Source organism: Protopterus annectens, chromosome 15.part0, assembly GCF_019279795.1.
Source record: "Protopterus annectens isolate FY-2018-M chromosome 15.part0, PAN1.0, whole genome shotgun sequence".
In the NCBI taxonomy this organism is placed as follows: domain Eukaryota; kingdom Metazoa; phylum Chordata; order Ceratodontiformes; family Protopteridae; genus Protopterus; species Protopterus annectens.
The window spans coordinates 74,259,512-74,279,340 of NC_056749.1; the positions used below are offsets into that span (position 1 = coordinate 74,259,512).

At 39.0% G+C, this 19,829-nt stretch overlaps 1 protein-coding gene across 1 annotated transcript in view; it reads right to left on the minus strand.

The window, feature by feature from the left end:
* The window catches only part of LOC122789789 (multidrug resistance-associated protein 5-like), a 464,322-nt gene that overhangs the window by 141,644 nt on the left and 302,849 nt on the right, over positions 1-19,829 (minus strand). Inside the window, exons 18-20 of the mRNA XM_044057231.1 lie at positions 8,898-9,044; positions 2,744-2,873; positions 631-784 (exon numbers count right to left, since the gene is read on the minus strand). Of these exons, the coding sequence (XP_043913166.1) occupies positions 631-784; positions 2,744-2,873; positions 8,898-9,044 (431 nt within the window). The remainder of the gene's footprint in view (positions 1-630; positions 785-2,743; positions 2,874-8,897; positions 9,045-19,829) is intronic.

The window sequence follows — 19,829 nt, forward strand, 5'->3', positions numbered from 1 at the left end:
ATATTGTGCATAACTTAAATTATTAAAAAATAATAAAAAAAAAGAAAGAAAAAGGAAAAACAAAATAAATACACTAAAGATGTATAAATTCTTTCACTTGCTGACCTGGTAGCCCAACTAAGCTTTTTGCCCTTCCATTGGAAGACAAAGGATTAATCACCAATATACTTAAAAAAAAGAGTTAAACAATAATTAATTATGGAGTAATATACACGTGAAACAGAACATAATGCAAAGATAAAATACAAAGAGAATAGAAAATAGCAAAACCACAGAGAAAAAACAAATCAAACAAACCCTGAAGTCATAATGTTTGGTGCTTTATACCACCATTTTTCATCCTTGCATTTGTGATCAAGAGATTAAAGTAGTTTGCTTCCAAGAAAAAGATTAATTTCTTTCTTTCTTTCAGAAACAATTGGTAATGCTGATAAGTGATATTTTCCATGCAAGACACAAGGAATGGCTGTGTTTCGTTCAGGAACCTTTCTCACAAACGTACCCGATAAAGTGGACCAGAAAAGTATTGATTGCATACTGCATTCTTATCTTAGGTTCAGACGAATTAATGCTCATCTGTATATAACACTTTGTTGTACAATTTTTATTTTAAGTATACTAAACTTTTACCTAGCAGTCCTCTGTATAGCCCAAAACAGAAGAGACAGTGGCAACACAGACAGAAGGAACAAAGGGAAGACAGCAGCAAGGACACCCATGCAGACCGTGATCAAAGCAATGTTTTGCAACAGCATTTCAACTTGAGGTGCAACATGTGAATCGGCTGTTTAAGGAAGAAGCATAAAAAATATATAATTATAAGCAATGTGCTCTATCACTTTGTTTCATATGAATAAACAATAGTTAATTGCTTATAAACAGTACTGTTTCCTTCTTTCTTTGAGTTAATATGCCTTAGCAGCATACAGCATAAATATAACAGACTGTACATGCCACCAGTATAGCTGGGTAGTTGTTAGTCTAGCTATGTTAAGTCTAACTGCATTTGCTTTTCACCAATTTTTATTGCTGTGACAGAAAGGTGCATCAATTATGTACTATGATACCTAGAAGAAGAGGAAACCCAAATACTTCATGTTGAAAGGGGATTTGTAAGGAGGACGTGTAGACTTGTTTACATGGATTCATTTAGGCAAATGGCACAACTTGAAAACAACATGCAAGCCAAATAGAATAGAACTGTACCATTTAATTTTATGTCCATAGTAGCTGCTTCTGGATTTTGATGACTTGGTCCGCACCAAAGACATATATAAAAATAAAGAATGGAAAGCAGACAGGAACCACAGGGGTCATAAAGTGTGCCTGCATTTCCTACAATAGGCAAATCTGAAAATTCGCATTTCCAAGCACCATCAGCCCTGTACCTCCTTCCTGTCACTAGGACATTTTATGTGTGACATCATTTCCTGCATTCATCCACTATTTTTAAATGTCACAACTAATTCAGCCTTACAGGTTTGCTTATATTGATCCACAGGTGCTACTGACTTAGAACGACCAGGCAGACATATGGTTTGATCACCAGTGGTTTTAAATTATAGAAATGTACCAATCCACGTATTCATGTACCGATCCACGTATTCCCGGCTCCCTGTACTGCTACCATTACAACAGACAGGTCTTCTTTGTACTTTTTCTGAATTCTTTTTCCAAATTTGCTTACTACCTAATTTTCTACAATATCTTCCAGCTAGAAAACATGATATTCTTGTATTAGGTTGCCCCAAGTAAGGTGGATATAAGTTTCCAACAAAGCCCCCTCCACCCACTTCACTGGAATAGATATATTCAGATGATTCTGGCTTTCCTCGTGAAATGTGCTGCAATCAGGGAATTGAATGCTTTGATTCCAATCCCTAGACCATCTTGTCTTCTCCATTCATGTCCTCACTTGCCCTGTTTTACTCCAAATGTAAAGCATGGGTGTTTTATTGTTTTCAAATAAGGGATTACTCCTTATCACTACTCTTAGAACTAAATAGAACTTGGACAGGGTCTGTAGCTGACATTTTTTTTCTTTTGGCTCAAACTTCCCAAGCTGTTCCTCCATGTTAAACACCCTAAACATTCAAAGAATGGCCACACAGGGCTCACACATTTACTGCTGTTTTACATGCTAATGCCTTTACAAAGGCTGAGCTAATCATCCATGCACAGGAAGCCTTCTGGGTTCCACCAGTGGACATTTTTGTATCAGGAAACACCACTTCTCAAAACTAGATACCATCCAGGTGCCAACATATAATACAGGGCAAAAACTGGTAGGTGCTATAATATCTTCTGAGCACAAAAGTGCATGTGAGTGAATGTGTGTGCTTGTGAATGTCTTTCTATGTATGGTTAAATACACTTTTCAACGATATAATTCCTATAAGCAGATTTCATTTGAGATGCACAGTTTTACCATGTTTATATTTCATAACTTCAGACTGCACTGTTTAGTAGATCCTTTTGGCACAGTCTTTACTCATACACTTCCTGTTGGATTAAGCCTTTAGGGTTCAAAGGTATTTTCACCATTTATAAAATCCTTCCAATACATACACTCATGGTATATTTCTGAAAATGCACACTGATCATATTACACTATATATATATATATATATATATATATATATATATATATATATATATATAAATAAAACAGTTTCAAAGATGCTACATTTCTACAGGCATCAATCATTTATCAGGTTAGACAGTAATTTAGTCAAGAACTAACCTTCGTCCATGATTTTAGAGAAATTCTGGAGAATTGTGGACAGCGGTGTAGTATCAAAGAACTTCACTGGGCTTTTGATTACTTTATCAAATGCCTGATCATGGAGCTTCGAAGAAGCCTTTATGGCACACTGAACATAAAGCAGAATGATAGTTAATGACATTTGCATGAAGTTTACATACATGTGCACATATTGTTTGCAAACTGAAATATATAGCAAGCTGTACAGTATGAAAGAATGGACTAAGTAAAATTAGTAAATGCAAGTTAGACGGTACGCTATAGTTTTATAAACTCAAATTATAGTGAAAGAAGAAGTTAAGAGACTAATTCAGTAGGTGGGATAATGCCACAGCTTCCCCATGCACCAGCTACCTTTACTAACCTTAAGAATTAATATAAAAACTAGGAACTTCACAATCAAAAGTCTAAAGAATGTTCGAAGCCAGCACTAATTAGAAATTCCAAACAATTCTTATTAAAAGTATCTGGCAAGTACTATAAAATCCGACATCATAAGTAGCCTAATAAAAAGTGGTCACATCTCCTCTCTATCAGATGCTGAACTAATTAGCATTACATTTGATAAGGCTGTGTATCTCATGTGCTTGTTGAAACTGATATATTTACATCTATAATCCTTGATTATGACTATCTTTATTATCATTACAATACAGTGAAGCAAGCTTAAAAATTGCTTGCTTTACTGTATGAAAATGAAAGTAGTTATCTTTTAATTCTCCCATTCTCAGGACTGATTCCTAATAAATACAAAACTGTTGCTGTGGTACCTATATCAAAAAGAAGTCAATGTTCTCCCCCTGACAACTCTTAGACTAATATCCCTATACATACTCTAGCTAAGTTACAGTTGAATAACATAAATCAATTGGTTAAATACGTTTTAACTACACGTGGTATCCTTTGTGAAGCACACATCATGGTTTTAGCCCAAAATACAGTATTCAAACAGTATGGTACTCAAACAGTATGGTAATGGATACATTCAGCCTGCCTAAAAAAGAAACAGATTTACTTTACACAATAATGAATATAATAGATGAATCTACATTTAGACTGAGACTATTTCACAGGTATTATCTTTTTTGACCTCATCACATCCTCAGAGTCTTAGGACTATGGAGCACTGTTCTGTCAGATGAACAGCACTGGACCTGGTGATGAATTACTTGCACATTTTAAGAACTACTTTGACTAAAGACACACAGATCTGCTTCAGTGAGTCAGGATCTGCTCTGGACTTCTGTTTGCCCTGTTCATCTTTTAACTGGCTAGAACATCCATAACCTAACCTAGCTTTTACCTGGTCTTGAGGTTTAAAATGAATTTCAGAAGCCTTCAAGTGACCTAGGCAGAAGCAGCTTTCAGCTGACATAAGTAAACAAAAAACACCCTTCTAGTGCTACATAAAAAATAAATAAATAATACGCAGAATTACTGATCCTAAGCATACATTTACTGAGACAGCATGGCCTTTTATATTTCTCCAAAACCCATATGAATCATTAGAGCATGTGTTTTTAACACAACCAAGTAAACGGGACACAGTAATAAAATGAATGGGCTCTTTGTGTTCATAAAGGAAATAAAATAACAGGCATTTGCAGCCAATATGTAGCATATATGGCCTCTCACTGTTAATGCTTCACCCTCTACTGCCATAACTGTTTCAATCCTAAACAATAAGATCTGTATTTTTATTGCTCTTGCCCACAGACAAGGCACAAATCTTCCTGAATAAACTGATAGCACACTGGGGTGGGATGAAGGTGGTCACTCTATGTTTCTGGTGTGCAAGTTAAGGATGAGGGAGTTTCAAGTACTGTTAGGTTGATGGAAGGCATTCATTGTAAGCAGTAGATTGGATGCATTTCAGGATTTCCTGATGTACTCCACCATATCTTGTTGCTGTAGTGGATATAATCAAATATTGTGTGCTGTCTCCAATCACCACAAATATTTAAGGATATAACTGCAGACATGGCTCTCTGTTGACTAGTGAATAGATTGTTGCTGGCATAATCTAAGAATGGTGTCTAATTGCTATTCCCTTTATCTTTCTGCCTTTGCCTTGCAACATGATAGAGTTTCTTCATGCCATCTGCCAAGTTACTTTCTTGGAAGCAGATGCTTTGTTCTGATGCCTTGTTCTTTACTACTGAAACTGTTCTCTTAGCCTCTTTGTTAGCTAACCAGTGTTCCTTGTTAGGCTAGTCCGTCTGTCCTAGCTCTCACCTTTTCCTAGATTTCTGCATTCCATTACCAGCACATCTGTTCCACAGTCCTCCCACATGAGGTGTTGAGATAATGTCATTCTTCAATTACTCAACCTATTTATTCTTCTTCCTGAGGTGCTAGAGTCCTGAATATTTCCTTGAACTCTTACGCTTTTGCTCCAGTCATATTCCAGGTCTTCAGTCTAGTCTCTGTTGACCTTATAAACTTCTCGTCCACTGCTTGCAGCTGATTGTGGCCACCAATAGTTTTTCTGTAGGCCAGGTGTTCCACTGGAAATGAGTCTGCAATGTCTGATTCTATCCCAATGCCCTTTCCTTACCAGATGAAAGGCTATCTCACTTGCATGTTGACCACTCTTTATTGTAATCTTGTGACTGTCTCTCTTGGTGAACCATGTGTTGGCCACCATGAAGCTATTTCCCTGGCAGAAGTCTAGAATTGCTAATCTTTCTTTCTTTAAGTTTCCCCAGCTAGCAGTCCTCATATCATGTTCTGTTAGTTCTGATCGGAGCAGTCAGGTTCCCTGTCATAAGCACCCTAGTTGAAGGTAGTCACTATATCTTTCTGGTGTGCAAGTTAAGGATAAGGGAGTTTCAAGTACTGTTAGACTGAAGGAAGGTATTCATTCTTGGTTCTGATGTTCAGGTTCCTAATTATCAATACCCTAGTTGAAGGTGGTCACTCCATGTTTCTGGTGTGCAAGTTAAGGATGCTCATGTTGTCCTTCTTTATCTAGTAGGTCCTGTACCTACTACTACCTGAATGCAACCTTTTGCTCGCCATCACAACATTGCTGTGGGGAACAGGCTGACATTATGAATATTGTTCTGGCTTTACAGGACTCTGATTATCTGTCACTAATTCTGATGATATCACTCATACTGTCCCTCAGTGCGATTCACACCCTTTTTCTCATCTGTCCTCCCACTGAGTAGTAAACTCTGGATCCCATGCCAAGTGATGTTGCTGCAGTGCCCTTCCGCCCTGTCTCCTGGATACACAGGATGTCCAGCCTCCTCCGTACCATCATGTCATCTACTTCCAAACTGTATGGTGTCAGTGAACTTATCTTCAGTGTAGTAATCAGTTCATTTTTGGCAGGCTGATTGGTTTTACATTCAACTTTCACTTAGCAGTGTTATCTCAGGGCTGCTGGGTTTTATGGCAGGCACACACACACACACACACACACACACACACACACACACACACACACACACACACACAATGGCCAACAGAGATACACAGAGTCCTCCTACTTTTTGCATGGGTCCTTGGCATAAGTGGGAGAGGGAGGACTCCACTTATCACTTGCAGATAGCCATGCCCATTTTTGGTGCTATTAGTCAATATGACCAAGTCATCTAGTGAAGGGCATGTCCCAGAGAACTGGACAATAAATATTCTAGTGCCAGTGAACAAGAACTAAAGGCACACTTACAGCTGTGGACAGTGCAGGGTATCAAACTCACATCACAATTCATGAAAGTGCTGAATATGCCTAGCAGTAGAAAGTAAGATGGGAGATCAGGAGTTTGGATTTATATCAGGATGCAGATCAACCAACTAGATGTTTGCAGTGAGACAGGTAGTGGAGAAGAAGCTGGAGAGTCAAAGGCATTTACAGACCTGGAGATAGCATATATCGTGGTCCCTAATAAACTGAAGCGGGCAGTCCTACAATGACGTCCAGAAACACTGGCAGAAGTAGGTGGTGTACAGGAACTCAATGACAGGAGTACAAATGGTGTTTGGACTCACAGAGACATTCTCAGTAGGGCTGAGTACACATCCGGGGTCAACCCTGGGATCATTGGTGTTCATACTATCATACTACTGATGGATACATTACTAAACAGCTCAGTGGTGACAGATCAACAAAGCTGCTTTATACAATGATGTGACTTTACAGGCAATGTCTGAAGGAATTTCAGCAAATAATAGGGGAATGGAATGCAAAAGTGAAGGCAAATGAGAAGAAACTGAGTACAGACAAGACAGTTCTTATGGCAGCTAATGGAGAGGGCAGAGGAAGCTCTAAACTGAAACAGAAGGGAAAATAGTTGAACAGGTTAACAGCTTCAAGTGTCTGAGACTGGTGGCTGAGAAGAAGGAAAGTCTGAATAAAGAGGTGAAAGCTAAAATTAAAGGTGCTGCAACCAGCTGTCACAGAGTGTCAGGGGTAGTGTGTGACAGAAGAATGCCAAAAAAGCTGAAAAGTAAGATGTACAAATCAGTGGTGATATCTGTACTACAGTACAGTATAGAAACCTAGGCAGTGAAGGCAAAGCAGCAGAGAAAACCAGAAGTTATGGAGATGATGTGCCTGAGACAGGTGGTAGGATGTGCACTGTGGATGAGACAGGTGGTATGATGTGTACTGTGGGTGAGACAGGTGGTAGGATGTGTACTGTGGGTGAGACAGGTGGTAGGATGTGTAATGTGGGTGAGACAGGTGATAGGATATGTAATGTGGGTGAGACAGGTGGTAGGATGTGTACTGTGGGTGAGACAGGTGGGATGATGTGTACTGTGGGTGAGACAGGTGGTATGATGTGTACTGTGGGTGAGACAGGTGGTAGGATGTGTACTGTGCCTGAGACAGGTGGTAGGATGTGCACTGTGGGTGAGACAGGTGGTAGGATGTGCACTGTGGGTGAGACAGGTGGTAGGATGTGTACTGTGGGTGAGACAGGTGGTAGGATGTGTACTGTGGGTGAGACAGGTGGTATGATGTGTACTGTGGGTGAGAGAGGTGGTAGGATGTGTACTGTGGGTGAGAAAGGTGGTATGATATGTACTGTGGGTGAGACAGGTGGTATGATGTGTACTGTGGGTGAGACAGGTGGTAGGATGTGTACTGTGGGTGAGACAGGTGGTAGGATGTGTACTGTGGGTGAGACAGGTGGTAGGATATGTACTGTGCCTGAGACAGGTGGTAGGATGTGTACTGTGCCTGAGACAGGTGGCAGGATGTGTACTGTGCCTGAGACAGGTGGCAGGATGTGTACAGTGCTTGAGCCAGGTGGTAGGATGTGTATTGTGGGTAAGACAGGTGGTAGGATGTGCACTGTGGGTGAGACAGGTGGTAGGATGTGTACTGTGGGTGAGACAGGTGGTAGGATGTGTACTGTGGGTGAGATAGGTGGTAGGATATGCACTGTGGGTGAGACAGGTGGTAGGATATGCACTGTGGGTGAGACAGGTGGTAGTATGTGTACTGTGGGTGAGACAGGTGGTAGGATGTGTACTGTGCCTGAGACAGGTGGTAGGATGTGTACTGTGCCTGAGACAGGTGGCAGGATGTGTACTGTGCCTGAGACAGGTGGCAGGATGTGTACAGTGCCTGAGATAGGTGGTAGGATGTGTACTGTGGGTGAGACAGGTGGTATGATGTGTACTGTGGGACAGGGAAATAAATGAGATCAGGTTAGATGTCAAATTAGCTCCAATTATGCAGGAAGTCAAGGAAACCTGATTATAGTAGTTCAGTCACATGCAGGAAAACAGAATATGACTTTCCAAAGGTCTGTCAGCGATAGGAAGAAAGCAAAAGGAATTAAGGACATACAGCCAATAGATGAGTGGATTAACAAGAACACCTCTGAATGTTAAAGAAAAAGGGAGTGGCTTTGAATCAAGACAGGTGGTGACAGCTGACACAACACCCCAACCCCATGTAGAAAAAAGAAAGGGAAAGAGGCGTTGATGATGATGATGATGGTGATGACGAACAGCAGCTAAGGTTTTGCAGGGGTACAGGTATCATGTGGATTCATTCACAAGCAGAAACCTGTACAAGGCTTACAGAATTATTTTATTCAACCCAGATTCGATACACCTTTTACAAGCGCATTAAGCAGCACATACTCATCCTGCAGCTGTTTTGTGATACCTTAAAGAACACATATCCTCGAAGTATTTTCATGGAAACCATCACAGCCAACAACAGAACACAGATTCCTTCATAAAAATGTAACCGTGGGTTGTCACTCATGCTGTCACTGATCTTAGCGTCACTCTTCACATATACGGCTGCATACTGAAAAGAAATAAAAGAGAAATGTTTGCACTAAGTTAGTGGTTAAGCAATATTGTGTAGTATGATAATCTCCATCTTTTATGGCATTGGCAACATAAAAACTAACTTTACTCACTATCTGACCATTTGTTCTCCTGTAAAATGTCTTTAACCCCTCTTTTTTTTACTTAACCCTAGAATAACATAATTTTACTCTTCCATTTCCAATATAAAATATGTTCAATTTCTCCCACCCCGTCCCATCACCAGCATTCTCTACACTGGCAAACAATATTTTGAGAGCCAAGGTTATTCTGCTGAGGGCACAGTTTCACTGCACTGTGGTCTGGCAAAACACAATTCACTAAATGTATTTAATCAAATCACCAGGAAGTCTAAATACCCAGACCCTTATCTAAATAAATGCTACTCCAAAGTTGGGCAGTAGGATAGATTAGTGGGGGTATTGAGTCTCCCTCAACATGACATATTGTTACATCCTGAGTATTATTGACTAGGCTTGTAAAGGCTCTTGTGCTATTAGCCAAGTAATCACCTATGAACCGCTTACAAGTATGTTCAGTAAAGACACAGATCAACCAAATAAAGCTGTACATAACTGAGTTTTGGAAGGAGGCAGCTCTGAAAAGTTCTGAGTGATGCTTTTCTTTCTGTTGTTCTGGATACTGCATGTTTGCTTCTATGACAAATTATGATCAGTCAGTCTCCACCTGTCAAAAAGCTTACTTTGCCCATGTCAATTAACTACATCTTTGTTTTGCCCAGGCCTGACAGGTGTGAAAGAGAAAGGAAGTAGTCTGAACTCAGGTGGATACAAATGTCTCCATGATACGGAGAGATGCACCCCCAATCACAGTCCGTGTGACTCAAGTTTGATTAATGGCCTTCAGAGTCACAGGTGCTAAATGAGGTGTGGAATAGAAATCAGTGACTGTTGGGCATACCCCCCCCCCCATGTAAGGGGAAGGCTACTGGTTTACCTTATGACAAGGAATGACACAACAGATGGCCTGATGAATAGTCCTACAGCACAGGGGGCTGCAGCTGGCAGTCTGCCAAGAAGCATGTCCTGTCATAGCAGACAATGCACAGCTTCTGAACTCAAACACTGGCACATTAGATCAAGGCATATGAGAAAACTCCAGTCCACCATGGATGCTGGCCCGGTACTGTTCAACTGCAACAGCACTGACTTTGGTTACAGCTGAACGAGACTTGAAGTTAATGGGTCTATAGAGTGAACAGAACAGAAGCAGAAAGATTCACAAATCTATGTTTATCATAGTCTATGACAGAAATATTCATGAGGGCCCTTTATGTGCTATGCTCACTACAAACTGTTCTGCTAATACTCTTACAAACAGTATGATTAAACAGTTTATTCAAGTTTACTTAAAAAGCTTGTGTAGCTCTAATACCGTAGCAACTGCATGAGAAAATATTCTTTTTTAATAAATAACGTTGCAGCAATCATTCTGGGGTGGTGTAATTTATCCCGAACAAATCCTAGACACTTGAACATAATCTAACTCATAAGATACTACATTAGTTGTTAAAAGCCACATTTTTAATGTTTTGCTTTATAATTAAACTGCAAGTCACCACTTCATCAAGTAAGAGCATATAGTAAAAACTACAAGAAAAACCTAGCCAAGCTAGAGGTTTCACTGTGTGATACTTTAAAAGACTGTAATAAGAAACCCATGGGATATATGCAAATGACCCCTAAAGGACAGCCAAGTGTTTCAGCTATATAGCTTCTGAATGTCCATGACTTTTTAATTTTTCCTTTTTAAGTAGCTTGTGGGCACAAAATCCCCAACCGAGATGCCTGTTCTAAATGTGTTTATTGTTTAGGGGCTTCACACCATGATGAGGACTTTTCAGCTGCTTATGGGGACAAAGCTTTAACAGACAGGCACAACAAACCTGTGCTTAAGGAGCTTCTCCTGGCCAGAGCAGGAGTAGTTCTTCTTCCTCATCTTCTTGCCATTTTGAACAAAAAAGATTTCAGAAAAGAGCAAATGAGAAAAACATAAAGATAAAGAATGGGAGAAAGAGAAAAAGAAGGATTAAGTCTCTTATGACAAATGTTCTCTGGTCTGAATGGGTCTGTCTGATCCTGTTCCTATGATTTCAAAGCCATTGGATCCATCCTCTGCACCGGAACCTGTCAGGGTTAGCTCTCCTACTCCTCCATTCCCATGGTCCAGTTTCTCCTTGAAACCAGTTAGCCCCAGGCTTAGATCTTTTTTCTTACAGGAAAGAACTTTCCAGACAGTATCTAGTCCCCCATCCATAGATTCTTCCCTGAGGTCAGTGAGGTCTTTCAGGAGTCTGTCTGAGGCTGATGTAGACAGAATGATGAGGAAGATTTTGAGGACTCAGATGTCTACTTTCAGAAGGTTGGGACTTGCCCCTTCCTCCACTATGATAACCACTCCTTCTCCATTCCAACCTTTGGGTTCAGGGCCCTTGGATCTGACAGATCCTTAAGGAATGTATGTGTCAGAACCAAATCAACATCAATACCAAAGATCTCTCTCACCTGACTACCTTGGATCTCCATAGGTCTCAGATCCAAGGGGTAGGAGCCAGTGTTGTGGGGTTGGGGTTGACTCCTAAGTGTTGGACCCATTCCTTCTTCTCAGTGTTTTGCCTCTTGACAGGTATGCTCTGGCATCAGCTTAGTAACTGATCTGAATGGGTTCCTGGAGCTTGCCTTCATCAAGTTCCTTGCAGCCTACATGGGCTGCATCAGTATATCTGATTCAGATCTTGGCCTTCAAGAATGTACTATCACAGTCCAGGGAAAAGGCATCCTTTACCACTCAGATCCTTCCCTACCCCCAAAGAGATCTTTGGGTCCCCTCTCTTCATGTCTCACCAGAACAGCCAGCCACTCAAACTGAGGCAGTTCAAATGGTGGACTTTCCATCTGCTTTGGAGTCTGCTCCAGAGCATCTCACTGGGGAAGTACACTAAAAGCACGCATGCAAAAGGAGGCACAAGGACTCACCTCAGGAGTCCCTCACCAAAGATACTGATTTTGAAGAGAGGAAGCAGTTCTCACTCTCCCCTTGAAAATGTCTCATTTGTGAGATCCATTATCTACTTAGGCAGAAAGGGTCCACCGATGGCCCATCCCAGGAGAAATCTGTATTCCTCAAGGCTTTTGGGGCTGTTCCATTTACTTCTTGGATGGTCCCTGAACTGGTAGACCTCTTCTTGAGGTGGGTTTGGAAGGAACCAGATGTGGTCAAACCAATCCCCTGAAAATTGGATAAAATCTAGTTTTTCCAAACTAGAATTTAGTGGTAGTGGTGGCCACCAAGAAAGAGCTCGCTGAAGACAGCTCTACTGTCCATTCACCTAACAGAGAGTCCAGGGTGCTGGACAGGTTTGGAACCTGGGTATATGCTTCAGTGATCTTTGCTGTCAGGGTGATTAATTAGTTGACCCATGTAACATGCTTTCAGAAGAACTTGACTAAAGAATTATCCAAGTCCCTCTCCAAGTCCTTGTCTGCAGAAGATAGGAAATCAGTCAGTATGCAGATGGTTACCTTCCAGTCCCTGTCAAACATATCTGTTCACCATATTTCTAGTGTGCCAAATGGCACATAAGAGAGTTGCAGGCACTAGAAGAGCTGTGCATCTGCATGCCTGGATCATCACTGCAGCTTTATGAAGCACTTCAAGATGTCCTTCATTTATTTATGCCCCTCAGGACAGATCCAAGTTTGGACCTAAAGTTAAACAGAGGCTGTTTAGAAGTGAACTGAATGGTAAGATCTTGTCTCCCACCAAGTTATGCTTTTCAACTCCTCAAAGGACTTTTTCCAGATAATAAAACAGGGGCAAGAAATTGTGGTTGCACAAGTCTCAAAGCCTTGCCCTTGATGCTTCCAGAAATAGACCCCCCCCCAGGAGGGGATAATAATCATAACTGACATTGCCCCCATGGAAGACATGGACTGCAAAATCAAGGCTTTCAGGGTCTCTTCTCCAACAGGCCTTTTCAGTGTTCCTGAATGGTTGCCTCACTGCTTGTTTCTCTACCCCATACCCTGGGCAACCATCACCCAAGATGTATGGGTGCAGAGGATCATAACCTAAGGCTATAGGATTCCCTTCCTTTGTCATCCTCCTCATTCAAGAAAACTTCCTCATGTCCCACCCACACAACTTGATGGCAGCATCACAGCAAATAAAAAGGTAATACAGAAGTGAGTCATTCAAGAGGTCCTACCTGATACCAAAGGAAAACAGGACGTCAGGCCCATTCTAGACCTCAGTGACCTGAATCAATACGTAAAACAGACAAAATTCCAAATGGTCATGATTCAGTTCATCCTACTGTTAATAAGGAAGAATGACTGGATGTGCTCAACAGACCTCCAGGATGCATACTATCATATAAAAATGGACAGATGCTCCAGGAGGATTCTCTGCTTTTGTGTGGGAATCAATCACTTCCAGTTCAGAGCCCTGTCCTTTGATCTCACCACAGCCTCATGCATGGCAGTGGTTGCAGCTCATCTCAGACTACAGGGGTTTGGGGTTTTCCCATATTTGTACGACTGGCTCATAACCACTCCCACCAGGAATATTCTCATACAAGCTGGGGACTCCTTGCTCCACCTTCGCTCCCAAATGGGGATAATTGCCAATCACACTAAGTCAAAACTGAAACCAGAATAATGGTTTGGTACATCCAGGATGGCTTTTTTAATGATGGATCTAGATATTCTACAATTAAAGTCCAGCTGGTGGCCATTTCCAGGTTTTACTTAGCAGAATATCAAACTCCAGTTGCTTCTTTGAAATTGTCTAAGGCCTTCTTAACTCATTGCCTCCAATGGACTGACTCAAAGCCCTGTTACTATACTTGTTATCCTACAGATTGCTAACAGCTTACCTGTGTTTGGCATACAAGGTATCCTCCAATCCATTACTGATGGATTTACTGCATATCAGCAAGTCAAATGGCATCAGAAAAACTCAGTTTAGGGACCTAAACCTCATCTGCAACTTTAGCAGAATGGTTTGGAGGAACATGTATATTTCATAGAAGATACTGCTGCTGTGGAAGAAACTCCCCATCCCCATAAAACAAAGTTCATTCCTGTCCATATTCAATCACAGATCTATGGATGTGAAACAGAAAATTTACCCCAGGACTGCCCAGTGTACTACTAATAGAGAGAGGCAGCTCCTAAATTCTTTATCCCATGCATGGGTCCCCTCAAATTATCTGCAGTATGATCCCACTTATTTTCATTAGGGGTAATATATAACTATTGATCATGGGATGGGTAAGGCCAATCTCTAACTAAATATGATTGGTTATTTTGAGTACAAAAATGGAAACTGGCTAGGCTTAAAATGGCCTACAAGCACAGCTAGCCTACTACTTACCTATTAACCAATGCAGCTTTGGAAGTTTGCAGTGTAACTTCCAGTTGGCTAAGCCTAAGCTTTCTGATAAAATCAAATTATGTCCTCACATTTCAAACAAATGCTCATGGGGTCACTAAAAAATGTAAATGGCAAACTCTTCAGCATAAACTATTTTTAGTGGTAGCATACTTTTGGTTCTGGGTCTTAAACTGGATTTTATAAGGCACAGTAAATATATTAACTATTAAATTTATAATATTTTGTAAACAACTTATGATATCTTAGCACACACTCAAGTTATATAAATATGTTCAGCAGTGCTTTGCTTATCCAGCTGACGATATAAATAAATGTATTTGAACAATTAAATCCCTTTACCTTCAGTACACAGAGATTAAATATCAATACAGTTGTGTTTGCCATTATGTAAGCTTTAAGATGAAATTGTTTAATACTTTGCATGTAGCATGGTTTTTGAATTATTAGTGCTATTATGAACAAGCAATATTTGATGCCTAAAGGCATCATCAAGATGTGACTGCAGAAACACCTGGAGATGTCACTCAGCTGTAATGAGTTAAAGGGCACTTTCCTACTACAGCCTCCACTCAATGACCCCATCCAACCCTTGGACATTACCATTCTTCTTCAGGCATTGGTGAAGCCTCCATTTGAAAATACAGCCACAGTCCATTTGAAATAAATACCTTTTTTGGGAAACATGGACTCTAGTGATGGATACTTCCTCTCAAAGGATTTCAGACCTTCATGCTCTTTCTTGTAAGACCCCATATTTGGTGTTCCACAAGGACAGGGTATCAGAGGACCAATCCTTCCTTTCTCCTCAAGGTAGCCTCAGAGTGTTCTCTGAACCAAGCCGTCAATCCTTCTGATTTCTTTCCCCATTTTTCCAATAAGGGAAAGTGCATGCTACATCTTGTGGATGTGCATTGACAGCTCAAATGTTATTTGCACCAGTCTAAGAATATTAGAAGGACAGACCAATTGTTTGTATCCTCTGCTGCTAAACTTGAGTAAAGGAGTTTCAAAAGTAACTCTTTTAAGATGGGTATATGAATGGATTTCTTATGTTTATGAGGAAAAGGGACTGTCTGTGCCTGGCAATCTTACAGTTTACTCTACTAGGTCAATCACTACTTCAGTTGCCTTTTTCTCCAGAATTCCAGCTGATGACATTTGTACAACAGCTACATTGCCGAATGCTCACACTTTCAATATCTCACTGCAACCTGGACTTGCAATCTAAGTCCACAGCATATCCTTTAACTGTACAGATTTGCTCAGACTGTCCAGATTTTTGCCTTACATTTTTGGCCTGTTCCTCATAAAATTTGTGGTTTTCTAGTAAATCACTGAGGATAGAGGTCACTAAGTAATGACACATATTTGAGTTTCAGACTTTATATCCTTCATAAAAATGCATGCTAACACAAAAACTATAATTCTAACAACTTTCTAAGTTTATAAGAGTAATATTTACAATATGTCCCTATTTGGGGGCCTTTGTCCCCACCATTATTTTAGGCTTTATCCAGATTTTATTTTCCTCTAATAGGTTGAGAGGTATCCAGAGCTTCCTTTGGTTTAGTGATTCTCTGGAATATCCTTCCATGAAGCTCCCCAATGTTTGCAGTAGTTGGGGACTCTGTCCCATACATCGAGGATGGAGAAAAGAGACAGTATCAGATATGAAAGTTAAGAATTTATCATAACAATAGATCCAGGTTGCCTGCTTCCATCCTCCTCAACTTCCCTCCCTCCATCCTTCTACTACATCTCATTTCATATTCCCTTGATTTGAGAGTGACCATAATGACCTAGTGGGAGCCTTGTCATTATATCTTTATGGTCTGCTTCCCAAAAGTACCACTGTACATCTTCTGTAAGTATACTCATTTTGTGGGGGTGCAACTGTCCTTTTGTAGGAAGTGGGCAAACTCAATATGAGGTCATTCAGAGCTAGGAGGGAATTACTGGTAAAGGAAGAAGCCTGGGCCTTGGATACAAAATCCCTTAAGTTGAGATGGATGAAAGCAGACAGCATGGCTCTATCTTTATTGTAAGTACATCACTCTAGTCTTCTTCAAATTAGCTGTAACACTATATTCACTAAGACTGTACACAGTCAACTCACTTATCCAAACACATCTGGAATATCTTGGAAATGGAACCTATTCAAGAACATCTCCATCATGGTTAACCTTATTTTTTCCTTATAATATCATCTCAGTGTATTTGAGTGCCTAGATACCATTCAGTAACTTTTAGGTTCTTTATCCATTTTCCTGCTATAAACAATGAAGGTCCCACAATATTTTTATACATCTTATTCTTGAATTTTTCTAATATAATAGGTATTTGCCTCTGTAAGACACAGGACACCATGATGTTTCCGTAGTTTTAACAGTTAGTCACAGCTAGCAACATTATATCCTATATGTGTGTGTTAAAGTGATAAGTAAAATGTTATAAATCACAAAACTCTTTTATTTTTCAGTTTATAGTAATTACTTTTCTTGTTATTTTTAAAAGTGTCCACAATAAGGAATACTGGGATTTGTTTATACATCCAGAAAATGAAGTAACAGTTATTAAAAGGGCATATAATTATCAGTCCAAAAAACCTCAAAAACTATTTTAATAACTTCCCAGTATTGTTTATGTTTTCACATGTATAAAATGTATGAATCCAGTCTACTAAATTAGGGTTTCCACATCTCCAACAAATTTCTTCACTTGTTTTGAATATTTCACAAATCTTAATGGGAAAAAGGAACATCCTATGCAAATCTCCATGCAAAAACATCTGTGAAGAATTGGAAGTAATGTAAAAATGTGTAATACCTTTTAAACTTATACACCTTTGTAAATAGTTTGTTTAGATTTTATAGTTTCTGACTGCACATAGATGTTAACCTGTGTAAATTACGTTTTATATTGCAAGGTTATGAAATTTAATTCATTTTGTAAAATCAATAAAAACATTTACACACAAAAAAGAATTAGAAGTAGTTGAACCTACTGATTTTAATATTAAATCTTTTCAATAATAATTGTTTGCCTTCATAAAATTATATTACTCAATAAATTCCCCAAATTTATCATATGATTTACTTTATAATTCAATAAAAAATTTATATAAATAGATAAATAAGGATTTCTTTCTCCAGTGTCATAAATAAGATAAATAATTCTAATAATTTAGGATATTGTGCCTTTTCTGAAGTTTACATTAAATTAACTTTTCTTTCAATCTTGATTTACTGTTATAAATTAGATTCCAGTTTGTCTGATCTAATTCAGACTTGCATATAATTTTATCAGCTGAAGATATAGATGCCTGTTTTAAACAATGAGACCAATGTAAAAGGGTTTTATTATTTAAATATATCATTTTATGATATATATTAGAATCAAAACAATCAGAAGTATGAATTACTGGTAAAAATTATTTATTTATTTTATTTTATTTTTATTTATTTTATATTTGTTGACTGGGAAAGTCTGACTGGATACATGTCCATTTTCAACAGAGGCCTGGGGAGAAAAGCTCCAAAGGTAGTTACAAAAATAAGGATAACAAAACATATACATTTAAAGTTTACAAGCTCAGTAGAGACATTTGAGTGATACAGTCAAGAATTGTGATACAGCACACTTAATAAAAACACATTACATAGTATAAATACACAGGTATTACCAAAAAATAACAAAAAACTATTTCTCTTAATAAAAATTTAAAAATATAGTTTCTAAATTATTTCATAATAATAGTAATATAATTAGAATTAACGTGTTAACTGAACCATTAAAATATGTTTATAATTCAAAGCATTTTATTATTTATAATATTTAAAGTGAAGTAGCTTTAATTGATTAATTATAACATGGTAAAATTAATTAAATTTCAGACAGCATCATAATAAGTAAAACTTTTTTTCAAAGACTTAGTTTTATAAAAATAGAAATCAGTTGTAATTCAACACTGCATAAACAGACTGACAAATCCTCTCAGTTTTGGCTAGTGAAGTAATACTGTTATCTATGTAACTGAATAACAACTAATGACATTAGAAGTTCCTTTACACTACCATACCATGTCTATGAAGTCACAGCTGTCACAGATAACTGAGTAAAGGTGCTATATACCACAGACTTAAAGTACTGCATAGTGGGGAAGACACCTTGCTGGAGCTACAAATCTGAGTAACTAAAACTCAGTGGTACAGTTCAGGCCTTGAATCAGAAAATAAAGAAAAACATCATATATTAAAGAAGAGATTGATATTATTACAAAATTACTGCAAAAATGCAAAGGTGGTAAGAATGAATATAACCTACACACATAGGAGCCATGAAAAAATCTTAAAATAGGACTTATTACGTCTCTACTAAATACTGATCCAAACCCAAGATCAAAACTGCAACAGATCACTGATTTGTTCTATGGCTCAGAAGGGCTTGCAGGGAAATGACTGTAGTCCCAGATGGTCCAGAACTGATTAGCATTGCAAGCATTGAGGGAGAAGGCAGATCTGGATAGGAGTGAGTGGCAGATACCAAATCATCATTCTGGGGGCAGGTGAGAGTCCAGTGTGCTGCAGAGCTTACAGCTAGTGCAGGAGTGATGTACAGCATGCAGCATTATGATGGGCATGTAGATTTAGCTCTTCTAAGCCATAGCCACATACTGGCCTTCATCTCAGTTGTGTAGGAGTATGCACGTGAAAAGGGAAAAGTGTGGCATAGTACCTCTCAGCCTCTTAGAACAAGAAATCTGGTCAAAGCCATAAATAATGGGTGGTACAAAGGATCCAAAAACAGGGATAATTTTTAAACATTGCTTTTACAAACTAAGAAACTTGATGGAATAAAAGATACTGCGTTAGCATGAACCTTCCAAAGGGCATGATGTCATAAACTCACGTTTGTCTTTATTTTCTGACTTCAGTCCTCAATGATTTGCCAGCGATTTGAAAGCAAAATTAAATTTTATGAGGAACTGACCAAAAATACGAGGCAAAAATCTGGACACTTGCGAGGTACCAGACAGCAGACATGGGAGAAAAGAACCATACAAAAAGTAATATGTGGACTGAAAAATGATTTAACACGTAAAAGCATATGCCAGGCCCAAGTATAAAGGAAACAGGTGTTTCAAATAAATTAGTTTCAAGCATCTGCAAGTCTTGTGGAAGTTATAACTGTTAGCATCCAAGAAATTCAAAAAACATCTGAAGCTTTTATCCCTAGGTCCTCTCTCTAAAATGTATTCTCAGTACAGACCATCTGATTAACACTTTACACTATAAATATGCTAAATGAATGAATAACTCTGTCAGACGGCTCAGAATGGCCTGTT